The sequence below is a fragment of the Hippoglossus hippoglossus genome, chromosome 12, assembly GCF_009819705.1.
Source record: "Hippoglossus hippoglossus isolate fHipHip1 chromosome 12, fHipHip1.pri, whole genome shotgun sequence".
NCBI classification, from domain to species: domain Eukaryota; kingdom Metazoa; phylum Chordata; class Actinopteri; order Pleuronectiformes; family Pleuronectidae; genus Hippoglossus; species Hippoglossus hippoglossus.
In genome coordinates, this window is record NC_047162.1 from 10182714 (window position 1) to 10195924 (window position 13211).

The following is a 13211-nucleotide window of genomic DNA, read 5'->3' on the forward strand; positions in this document are numbered from 1 at the left end:
CAATAAATAGTTTTATAGTTAGGTGTTTCAGTGATGAACAAAATTGATTACATTACATTTTTGACCCATCGGTAATGATCATTATTGATGTTATTACAATTCATCCTTCATTCATGGGGACATTTAGAAGCACTGTGTGGATATTGTATCAACAAAACAAGTAGGGTTCATCCCCTGGGGACCATTGATGTCTTTTTAAAATTTCATATACGCTGTTGTTTGAAAGTTGAACACAGAAACAGTGTTGTTGTTTTTCTGGAGAGGAAATGCCGCATAATAGAATCACCATGTAATGCAGTGATGGCTATGAGAGTGTAAACTCCTATTTGGCTGAATGGAAAGGACACTTTAAATGTAGTTGCAACATTCGCAGGCTCCGAATCAACATCCAGCCCGGGTGGCTGTGCCTCAGGGGGTAGAGCGGCTTCTCCTTAAACCAGAAGGTCGTTGGCTACTAGTCAGTGCAGTGACTTCCAGCATGCAGACGTTTTCCCCATCCGCATGCCGAAGTGTCCTTGGGCAAGATGGTGAGCCCCAAATTGCCCCTGATGGCTGTGCCGTGCTGCACATAGATGCACTGTATGAACGTGTGTGTGAATCTGTGAATGGCAGAAACTGTCCTGTAAAGTGCTTTGAGTGGTCATCAACGATCTAAAAAAAAAAACTATATAGATACAGACCATTCGCAACCCAGTTCCCTAAAACAGATGGTGTAGCATGAGCAGTCGTTTGATATAGAATGGATTCTACACAGTCTGCTACTAAAGGTGGTATATAGGTGAATTCACAGCTCCATAATCCATCTCCCAAGCTGCATTTCTATACCTGCCTCAGGGCACAGGGCATTGTGGAAGAGCCTGGACATGTTTCCTTGTGTCTCGCTGACTTCCACCAGAGAGGAGAAATGTCTTCTTGAGCCTAAGAGGAATAAGGGTCAAGCACTATTTGTGGACAGAGAGTCATGGTCAAAGGTTTCACTTTCTGACAGACAGTAATTCCCTTCGGCTGTATCAGCGAATTGGTGCAAGCCTAGTCTTGATCATTTAGCTTTTTTTGGAGTAGCCGGGGCTTCAGAGTATTTTTTTTTTTGCTGACGGATCAACTGCTGCCCTTCCTAGTGCTGGGTATCACTTTCTGTGAAGGTACAGGCATTGTTATATCAGATTCTGTCATGATATCCAGCAGCTGTCTATCTTTGGAAGCACATTTTCTGTAAAGTACAGACTTCCCAGTGACTTTGTGCACAAGTTATTGTTGCTGTTTTTCTTGTTAATTCATTTTCATTAAATCAATCAAATGACAACTTTTTAATTAACTATGACAAGTTCGACTAAATGATGTCACCCGCATTGTTATTCTTCTCATGTATCTGCGTTTTCTTCCTGTCATTGTTCAGTAAGTATTAACCGATCATTCTAAAAAAAGATGATGTCAAAATTGACAGGGCCTCTTGCCACACGCTTACAGGAGAGATTAATGTCAGCGTTTCAGGAGACACAAATAATTAAAGAGACAGAGTTCATTCACTGCATTTAGCTCAGTGACGAACAATGCAGATGCACTTTAGTACTCATTTGTGGACGGCTGTGACAAACCTCTAATTGGGTTCAGCCACTAAAGTAGAAAAGCATCAGTTGATATTTTGAGGTGGGAAGGTTAGATTAGTATTGAGATGAATTTGAAAAACTTTAACAAACAACAAAGTTTGGTACATGGAACAGCTCAAATCAACATAAAAGATGACAAGGACATTGACATGCAGTGAAATTAAATTACATTAGACACAAGGACAGGACATTATCACACAATGTGCAGAGTATTTAAAGTGCATGTTCATCCTGGTTGTTACAGAGAGTTCAGAGTCCATTGGCTTCGGGGGGAAAAAAAAGATTTTTAAATTAAATAATCTGGTAGAGAAGGATCATCTCTCATAGAGTATACATTGGCAGAGATGGTGACCGGGATGGGAGGCGTCAGAGATTATTTGTGCCAGTGATTTTGTTAACAATGCGTTGTAGTTTTTGACTTGATTGGCTGTTGAGGCTGTTGTATCAAACTATTACGGATGAGGTGAATATGCTTTCACTGATGGCTGTGTCGCACTTCTATGTGAAGAAAACCACCAGCTAACTTGTGTTGCAGTGAGACGTTTGATGGTGTTAGACGTTTTAAAATATTTTGTGTGATACTTAGCGGACCTTCAAAAATGATGATTTTTGATCTCCTTCATAATATCAAACCCAAAGGCCCCTTCTGGAACTCTGAGTGCTTCACTCACCAATGATGTTCTAGGGAAGTCGACTTTAGACAAAGAGGGCTGGGAAGTAAATAAATGTGTCGCTTCCATTTAAAATATAAGAGGCACATGCATATACACTTTTAAAATAGTCTACCTAAGAACATATATAACAAGCAGAAGGTGAGTGCAGCTGAACAGCAGAAAACTGCGCTCGGGTTCTCTTCTCGTTCTGGGCACTGTGAGACCACCTGGAACAGGTTGACTGAGGCAACATGCTGTTGACATCCACTGCACATGAGACACTGTTAACACACACTCAGCAGCACCGATAAGGGAGTACGTGGAGATGAAAAGGAGAAAAGAAAGGCACCAGAGCTTTGGCTGACATTGAACTCAAAATGAGAATCCAGTGAGGACTCGGAGTCTTGGGAAAAACACATGTCAGAATAAAATATATCAGGAGCCGCTTCTGGCACAAAGGAGGAACGGGGAATAACAACAAAGTAGTGAGGGATTCACAGGAGAGAGAACACTGGAGAAAAAACATTTTTTTATTCTTGTGGTTGATGTGTGATGACATGGATGGCCTTCCTAAAGGTAATCAAGTGAAATGATTGCTCTGCATATATAAATATGAATAACCAGGAGAACTGCAGGAACATTTCCATCACAATTTAAAGGGGGCAAGTATCTGTTTGTGGGGAAGACGAAGATAAAAACACGCAAACATGAACAAAAAGGTTGCGACAACCTTTACCGACAAATCACATTTCTTTCAAGGAGACTGTGGCTTCTGTCCGGCCGAGCATCTCCTCTTTCCTCCAAGTGGAACAAAGAAAGGGAGATAAAGGGAGTTCCAAGAGGACATGAAAAATGTATGGAAGCAGTTGGCCTCAAACGCGCTGTCAGCGACTCTATTTACTCCAGGCAGGTCAAAGCTTAAGTGCACGGCGCCCGGTCCGTCTTTGTTTGTCTGCTATCTCCGAGCTCCTGAATTAGCCTAAAACCACCATAAATGCCAACAGAAAATGGAACGCACCGTTTTTTGAGTAGCTCAGTTGTTTTTAAACTTTGATTTCAAGGTCACTGTGTTAATGCGGTGCGGTTCTGCCTTTCATGCAGGAAAATGCCCGGAACATTCAGGTGAGGTGTCTGGGTAGAACAGGATGTAATTTATAAATTCTGCTGCGGTAATCATTTTTTTGTTAAAAGCAAATCAACACCAGCGTCTGTCTTTATCCCTATCTTTGTCTGTGGCTTTTACGTGTAGGTCACCTTTTTGCAGATATTTGGCTCTATATGTTTTTTTCCCCTTTTTCGTCCGTCATGTTTTATAGAGGTCATCAACACGCCCACTCGGTTGCTGTGCATTTTTGGAACATTTACGTGCCGTACCCTTCCATGGGCTCAGTCTGACACTTTACGTCTATTTTACTAGAGGACTGTCAGTAAAAGTTTAAGAAAAGTTCAGTTCCAGGAGCAAATGGCTCAGACGTTTGAGTTCTTACATACAGTCCCAGACTTCAGTGCATGTCTGAAAGCACCTTTAAAGGAATTAAAGTCCCTTCCGCTGTGCATGATGGAGAAAACTCCACCACTATATAGCCCCTTAAAACTCCCCCCCCCTAGGATATTCACACTACATTGACGTACATGAATAGATGAGGAAAGAAGACATATTTTAACAACTAGATGTACAATTTAGGAGAAACTTTTCCTGGGCCTGAATGTCAAAGCCTGGACATTTTCTCCTTTTTTTATGTATTGAAGTTCCAAACTGTCGCACAGCGTCACAGGATGGAAGCAAATTTGTCAAAGTACAATTCATTCTGGGTCAGAACATTTCCTGGTGCAGCTTAACACTGACAACTCAACACTTTATTATCTTTGACTTTCACTCGGGCTGTGACCACATACCTTTCACCTAGCGTGTGTAACAGTCCTCTAAATGTTACACTTAAAGATCCTTTAAAAGTGAGTCCATGACATTGTCCTGTTTTTCGGCACAGTTCTAAACATCTGACTCCCAGTGAACCGCAGCGAAGCTTTTACATTAGCCTTGGGCCAAGTGAAGAATACAGTCGCATGTGTACAATGATGTGTGTATTATTCACAGAGGAGAGCGCTACCTTCTTGCATCACTGTGCACGATGCCGCGCGCTCGTATGGGACTTACACTGGTGTGAAAAACAGAGTCGGGCTTGGTTGGTTTGAAGAAAATGGGAAATCCGTTGCAACTCCGTGCCAGAAAATCCAAGAAACTTAGTAGTTTCTGTGTTGGAGGAAAAAAGGAAGCAAAGGAAGAAAGAGGAGCAGACTCCTCTCACAGCCAAGAGTCGGTGTACATGCACTTTGCGAGAGCATTGCCAGAAGCGTCTGCTACAGTAGCTGTTTCAGCATCAAAGCCGGTGTGCGGCTTGTGGTATTTCAGTCAGAAACATTTTTATTATTCGTCATTGTACTCTTAACGATGAATACAATTGACCGTAGCACGATAGCAGTGTTCAAAGTAGTTTCCTCGACCAGCAGGAACGCCTTCGCCCATTAAACAGGGCAGAAGATATAGGAAAAAAGGTGCATTACACTGTGTGTTTATTGTTACATCCATCTGAGCATATGGCAACATAGTAAAGGAAGAAATCATATGTTGGTGTATATAAAGGTCTTGTTTGCGTTGAGTAATAAAGTGTAGGCTGCTGTCTTGTAAACATCAAGGTTATTCACGAAAGCAGCTAAAAGCAGTGAGCAATATAGAGCGAGCCATGTATGAATGAAGGTCAAGGTGGTGAGCAGCTGCATTGTGGGTAAGCAGCAATTCATACATACTGTACACAAAGCACACAGATACGTTTGTGAAATTCATTTCAGCCTGAAACATTATATAGATTAAATGATTAATTTAACACATCTTAAAGTTATATATTTTTTTCCAATAAACAGATCTTAAAGATTGTTTCTCCAGAACTGTGTTGCTAGGTAACAATTTAGCTCCAGGTTTAATTTCCTCCAGCCATATTAACACACCCTGCAACAGGAAATTAAACTGGAAATTAAACTGGGAACATTTAAAACGGTAGCCATTTGGGTTATGTAGCAATGTGTGCTATGTAAATGCACGTGGCACCTTCTAACTCCGATTCCAGATGTTTAGTCAAAGATAAAAAAAATAAAAGGATCAAATAAGAGTCTAAACTATCTCTCAAACCTTGTGCCTTGAAATCAGCAGGTGAAGTATTATGGCTAAAGGATGAACTTCATATATAAAGAGCACAACCATTTCATTGAAACAATTGCTCTATGCTCTTGGCTCTTACAGCAATTACCTCCCATCCTGGGCCACTGCTACTTTCGCTGCATTACCTACCACATCTCATTTCTGACTGTAAAGCTTTCCACAGAGTTGATGCTGTTCGTGTTTGCTCAGTAGGCCGTGTAGTTCAAGTGCTCGTCTGCGCTCAGCTTCCATTTAACATCTCCAACGCCTTGTGGGAACCTTAGATCCATTTAAATAGTGATAACAATGATCATTTTAACACTGTTAAAATGAATCCAGAAGGCATCCTGCCCTCTGACTACGGGGACGATTAGAGAACTCAATGTAACGCTATGCAAACACTAAGCAAAAGGAACTTTGCATTGTGTTTTGTTCCCTGCTAATTGTAGGTTAATTGTGCGTGTGCCGCTTCTTTACCATTAGTGTAATTGCTCTGCTGTTTAGGATATATGGATGATTATTTTACACCCAAACAAAAAGGATGAAGCTTATCACAGCTAAAGCTTATAACTCCATTTATTATAACCCCTCACAGCGTCAAGCAAAGCTATGCAAATATACCTAATGGCAACTAATCTAAATATAATGTATAATATATAGCATTTTTCCCTGTTTGACAAACCATACTTATAGTAGAGTGAGTTGAGTTATCCATAAATAAATCCAAACACATGTGTGCTGCTGGGATACTGTTTCTTTTGAAGCCGCCTGCAACACCTCTGTTATTGTTAGCTTTGCTCGTGCAAGATCAAAAACAATGCGAACACTTCTGCCTCTTCACTTTCACCTCCTCCTCTTCATCTCCCTCCTCCTGCACTCCTGCATGCTCATTGTCATGCATGATAAGTCTCCGCTGAGCGCAACACTTCACCATTACTCATGGAAGGAGCACACCTCAAAGCCAGAATGACACATCAAAAGATGCTGATGATAGGTGGGTGCAGTAGTATTTTGGGTGATGAATGGGCCCCATCGTTTGGAGATGGCTATTTTCAATGTTTTCTCTGTTTTTAGGTTATAGTTATCCAACCTTGCACAACTTATACTGTAGCCACCGTACAGGGAACCTTGCCGATGGACTGAAGTTTTAACTATGTCAATGGAACTGAATTAATACTTCATAAAAATTTATCAGAGCAATATTTTTCAACAGAGACCATACATACATATGCAGTGGATATCAACATCTATAGTTATATCTTTTTTGGTGTCGGACACAACACGTATCCACTTATAATGAGACCCTTTGCTAGCATACGTGACTAGATAGGTCACAGCAATTGTATATCCTTTCCTTTTGTAATAAGGAAAGAGAAGCAAACCCCCTCTGTCTACTCTCCCGTCTTTCCCCATCGCCACTTGTTTTGGAGTCATTCATCAGGAAGAGTGAGGCTGTGCCATCAGGGGAAGCGCTGGCAGGATCCCTGTAGAGCTGAGGCAATATTGAATTGATGGAATCATTTAAAGGCCTGAAAAAAATTGAATAAAAGGAAAAAAAACGTGGTGCTGCAGCTGTACAGTGTCTAAATAGGACAACCTGGTGTCTCATGCTGCATATAATCTCTTATCTTTCTGAAAAATATTTTAAAATATATAAACCAAGCCGTTTTGGGTTCATGACTTTATATATTTTTGTTGTTTGTGTGTTTTCTCTCTATCTGGAGTGTCAGTCACTCTTTGCGAGATGGTTTTCAGTTTAAAGCCTCATGACATGCCTGCCACTCTCACTTTGCATCTCTTCTTCTCAGCCATCGACCCAAACACCGAGTCAGTGGAGGATTTGATGCAGAGGTTCCAGGACAGTTTCCGTGTTCCCAACACGCCAACAGATATGTCTCACTACCAGCACGTCATGCACAGCTCGTCAACAGGCCGCCGGAGGGTCCCCAGCCACACCAGGGGTAGGACACAAACTCTTTAAGAAAGTTGACAGTTGACGGAATGTTATAAACCTTGCATGAAAGCTCCATTTGCAATGTTTGGATGTTCACTTTCATATTACGATTCATACAGTGAAATTCGTGCTATTCGTTTTTTGTGTATTTTGATTATATGTTTGAGCTGTCTCCACTCTGCTTTTTTTTCGTGATGCGTATATATACACAAGTGCATTTCCTTCCCCCCACTCAAACACCTGAGCAGCCATTTAAGCCGTATTTGTGTTTGACAGGCTTTTAGGATGTCACAGCTCGAAAATCACTTTGTAACTGCCTTTTCATATAACACCAAATGGCCCATTATTTACTCCGATGCATGTTTTCCTCAGATGTTTGTAGATTGTCAATGCTTAAAAAGACTGTACAGGTAGCAATGAGGTTATTTTCCCTGAAAAAAGCCTTCACCTAGGTTTTCACAGTCCGTGCTGAATTTTGTTGTCAGGTGACCTCTAGTGGGTGTAGTAATTATGACGGGAAGAAAGCAGGAAGTACATTAACGTATCTGGGAAGATTGACAAACAACCTATATGGTCATTTAGATTTCTGTTGTTTGTAGCGTAAGATGTTCATTGATTTTGACGCATTATTTTCAACAAGAGCTATTATAAAATTCCATCTATAAGCAATTTAAAGGTTTAGTTAAATTGAGTTTGACCTGGATACACAATTCCACACACAGGTTTGGATTTATGATCCGTAGCTGACTTTAATATCCACCAAATTGTTATGAAGACAATTTTTCACTTAATACTCTATAATAATCACATTTTTTTGTGATGAACAATGTGAAAATACCACAAGACTTCGATTAGAGTAAAAGGTGACTCCTGTCAAAGTCAAATTGCATTTACAAGTTTTTGTTTTATTCAGCTAGTTTTATCATCACTGAAATACAACATATCTTCAAGATAATCATTTGATTAATTTAGAAAAGATGCGAACAAACATTCTTTGTCATATCAGATTTAAAACGTTGCCCCTATAAGTGTGATATGACATTTACAGTTTTTACTTTTGCTATTTACTGTTTACAGATATCATAGTTTGTACATTTTCAGGATTCCTATCAGTTCACTGCGTCGGCTTTCTCTTTAGTCATATATCAAAGGGAAGTACGGTTTCACACTTGCGAAAAACAACGCACGCTGCAGAGTTGAGATGTGACACCACAGCAATAAATTCAGCTCATTACCAGCAACGCTTCCAGCTATTTTAAACAGACATGTTGTAAAAGTACAGTCTGTGTCACTGGTCGTACCGTTATGACCGGTGACTAATTAACTTTGAAAATAAGACATAAACCATTATGAGTTTACCTACCCTTGACATAATTACTTAAGATCATTTTGCTCACTGTCGTCTACACTACTGTCAATGCTAAATACTACACTAAGTAGTTCTGCATACTGTGTTCGTGTCCTATTAATCTTTCCAGTTACATAGCCAGCAGTTGATATTCTTCGTTCTCTAGAACACTTCAGACTGGTGTACTCTTACCTTGTTTGCTATTTGACTGGTATCTTGTTTCTGGAGTCCGAGCAAACGATGCCTCTAAAAATCTGTGCAGACCAGGCTCCTCAAAACCCTGTGAAGGGCCCTGCTCAGAGATGTCCTCTCTGCGGTCAGTTGTATTAGTCTTCTTTTAAACCCCATTAATTAAGGGTAATAATTTGTTCCCAGTGCAAAATCATAGCATAACAATTGGACAAATACTGAAACTGGGGAGTAAACTCTTCTAGTTGAAGTGGGGTTAAAGGGAAAAGTTGGGAAAAATTGGTTGGACCCGGAAGGTTAGTGCGGTGAATTAGTGTACTGTCAAATTAAATTCAAGTGCCCAAGGCATTGGCAAAAAGAGAGTTGTCTTCTTTCCCTCTTTCTCGTGTTGCTCATCTTTGCAGACATGTTAAATGTTTGCCGTGTCCCTATTGGTAAGTTTGTCTTCCTTATTGTGCCCGGTAATTAACTTTGGCAGCGTCAGGTATACTATCACAAAATGAGCGGTGGGCCATGTTACCGACAGCAGTGATAGTGTGTGTGACAGGGATCCACACCATGCAGGTCTAACCGAGCGAGATGGGCAGGTGGTGTGGAAAACACCATCTGTGTGCTTTACAAGAAGTGACAGTGACAGGAAGTGCTTAGGCCGAGCCGCTGAAATGAATGTCACTGACACGACATGCAGGGAGAGGTCATAATAAATGTCCACGTCAATTTTATTTATATAGCACATTTAAAACAACTTGGGTTTCACAAAGTGTAAGGTACAGGACGCAATACATCAGAATACTAGTAGTACAAATAAAATAAGATAAAAGAAAGTAGAATAAGTTAAATTAAAGTGATATTAAATATTAAATATAAGGCCAAAGAGAAGAGATGTGCTTTTAACAATGATTTGAAGTGTGCTAGAGAGGGGGCAGATCTGATATGGAGCCGTTAGCTGTTCCACAAGTTTTGGGCGGCTACTGCAAAGGCTCGTTCCTCATGACTGGACTAAAATCCAGTCACATCTCACAACCCAATCCCTGTAACCAAATTCTACCAGAGCCGAGGGAATAAGCTTAGATAATGATGTTGCCTGTCCGGGTCAATTGCTGATGATGCTTATATGTGAACGCAAAAACGTGGAGGTAATGCATCAGTATACAGAAAACCGACAGCAAGGTAGAGGAGAGGGAAGTTACTGTATTGTCCTTGACATCCGAGTAGGAGGAGGAACAGTAGATACTGTGAAAATATGATGATGCGTGGGAGGGGGGGGGTTAACATCCAGCAACACACATAACAGTTATCAGAAAATGCAGTTTTTTTTTTCTTTGAAGCCTGAGAGATGGGGGATAAAGCAAAACCACTAATAGCCAATCAGCGAGTCTGAGAGTTTTGTGGAATGACGATTTCCCTAAATCTGTGTAGGAGTGGGAACAGGAGGAAGTAAACGAGAACTATAGAAAGACACAGTGCGTGATTGTCAAGTCAAATTGTGTAGATTTACCAAACAAACTTGGTTGATTAACTTGATTTCCCTTTAAAATATGAGGACAACATCTCACAAAGTTGTGTCTGCTCAGCTGAACCCTGCAGCTGCTCATCTACTCTTTTCTTTGGGAGTCCACAGGCCGGCATATTGAAATTTTGCTTTGTGCAGACAGCCCGTGCTTCCCTGTCAGCGTACAGTGCCCTACTTTATTTTCTTCTAGCACTCTCTTATACCTGGACTTTGAGAACGTGTTGGCTCCTGCACAGGTTTTTCCTCAGTTACAGTCACTACCCTCACTTTAAACTTTTTTTTTTTTTCCATCTTGGCAGCCACTTTGAGAAAACTCCCTCAAGGTGATATTTCACAAAGCATCATCAGGAAGATGCCCAGATTTAAAAGGCGATAAACATGCATAATTTACAGCTATACAAATACACACATTGAGTGCAATTGCAATCGAATGGCATCTTATGAAACCTGGCCAGTTATCAGGTACACAGTAACACTCCATTTCTCTTGAGGAGATAGAATAAATATAAAAAAAGCCAAAGCAAGACCATCTTGCATCCATCTCGAAAGAAATCACGTTTGCAGACTTTACTCCTGCCAATCTTCCTTATGTGCAGAAGTAACCTCCTCTACTTTCCCCTGATAGTAGCAGAGAATATGGTGTGGAAAAGCTTGTTACTAAAGAGGCTACTGCAAATACTACACCAATGTGTATTTTTTGATTTCTTTTAATAGTTTTTATTACTGCTCTTCCTAACCAAATCCATATATAAAATGGAAAATGCATGCATATAGAATGGGGTCAATCAGAGGGATACAATGGATGGATGGCAACATGGTGACAGCACAATAGGCGTGATGCCAGCGCTGCTCGGTTTTCTGCAGAGTTTGTGTGAGAAAAGAGCAGGTTACACTCCGGACTGCTCACTCAGTGATCTCTTTCCTCTCCGGGAGAAGTTGTTGCATCCTGCTATCAAAGTGTACGTGGCGGCAATTTTCCCACGTCATGTCAGGTTTGGAGAAAAGAGTTGGGGAGGCTGGTTTGTGCTACGTGGAGTACGCCATTACAATGAGATGGACACAAACCCTAACTCATTTGTACGACTACAAGCCCGTTGGATATGCCTTTTTCCAGCTCTGTGAAAGCAGATTCTAATGATGTAGAATTGTCATGCTGTGAGGTGCCGCTGGCGATTCCCCTTCCCTCTGAAGTCTGGTCAGGGCCCGCAGTTCAACCAAGACTTTTTTTATTCCTCTTTTATTCTTCAAAGTGCTTTGATACGACTGAGACTGTACCATTATTGGCACCATCAACTTTTACATTGCATTATAATTGCGGGAAATAGCGTTCATGTAGACTCTGAGGAGATTTACTCGCCTCTCTCCCTAGGCCTTTGATTGCCATTGAATAGGTACTGCTCACTTAAACATGTTGTGTGAAATACATCAATGCGGGTGCTGATATCTTTATTTTTAGTTTTTTGCCAGTTATGAGATTTTGCATTTCATGGGTTCAAAGTCGCTCATTACAACATCTTCTCTTTTAAGTCAGTCAACTTCAACATCTTTGCATTAAAAAAATGTATATTTAAAAAAAACAATTTAATTGTTTTTCCTAATACTCTGACTACTTAGTGTTTTATTTTGGGTCAATAGTTCAGACTTGTATGGTTGATGGCTAGAAACATCACAGGAATGGATTGGCAGTGGCCAAAGACGAAAAAAGGTTCCTGGGTAGCAACACACTGCTATATGTGCATTGATAATTACATTTTTAACACGAGTGCTTCTCTAACTCAAATCGATGAGGTTTGGGACCTCCACCAAACGGACGTCAGCTTAAGAGGATCCTTGAAGGGTGAAGGCCTCAAAAGCCTCGAGCAGAGATACCGTGCAATTCTGCCCCTGTCTGTTTTTGTGGCCTGCAAATGTCACTGAGCAACATGCACGCCCCAGCACCAATCTCTCGCTCTCAGCACCTTGCCCACTTTTTTTATTTTTAGCATTTTTCACAATTATAGAATGTGTCGATTTAGGCTGTGAGCTGTTTCCACCTCTAAAAAAAAAAAAAGGAAACGATCCGCATTGACGTTTGGATCAAATGCGTGCGCAGTAGACACAGGTTTTAATCAGCTCCGGCTTCAATCGGCACTGATGGAAACGTGACACCCAGGTGAATGTGTTAATTTGGAAAGACAGCGAGGTGAGAGTGCGTTTATGACGTCAAACAAGATGCAGAAAAAAAACAGAAAGAAACACTGCTCTACTGGCAATGGGAAAGAAGTCAATCAGACACCAGGACGTCTGAGGGATGTTGTTGAAGTGTTGCTCTCTCCAACATGCCTGCTGCTTGTTGTTGAGCAGAATATATGGCCCTACGTTAAATGAGAACTTCCTATATCGGTACCTAACATGCACATGAAAACTGCTGTGTTTTGTTTTTGCTTGTGTCATTTCATAATCCCACAATCAAGCCCCGTGTTGGCAAAAAAGAAACAAATGTTCTCTCTCCTCAAAAGTTGCCCGGCGGAATCCGGGCAGGGAGTCACTTAAGGGGCAGATTGTTACAGCTAATGCATTTCCATGTGGTGGCTAGAAGCTGTGATAGTGTTTTGATGTGTCACAACAAATACTTTGACTCATTACGGTGTAGATAACCTCACGGTTATTACGTTGTTTTTTTTCTCCTGTAATTGATGCTTTGAAGTAGCACATGAAAGTAGTTCTGTGCCGTCTTGTGTGCATATGTGTGTGAAGGAGGGAGGGAGGGAGGGA

General features: G+C 40.9%; 1 protein-coding gene across 3 annotated transcripts in view; it reads left to right on the forward strand.

Moving 5' to 3' along the window:
- LOC117771559 (astrotactin-2) overlaps window positions 1-13211 on the forward strand; it is a 248692-nt gene that overhangs the window by 81538 nt on the left and 153943 nt on the right. For all 3 annotated transcript variants that reach the window (XM_034602058.1, XM_034602059.1, XM_034602060.1), the window contains exon 4: window positions 7262-7414. In XM_034602058.1, coding sequence (XP_034457949.1) covers window positions 7262-7414 — 153 coding nt within the window. The remainder of the gene's footprint in view (window positions 1-7261; window positions 7415-13211) is intronic.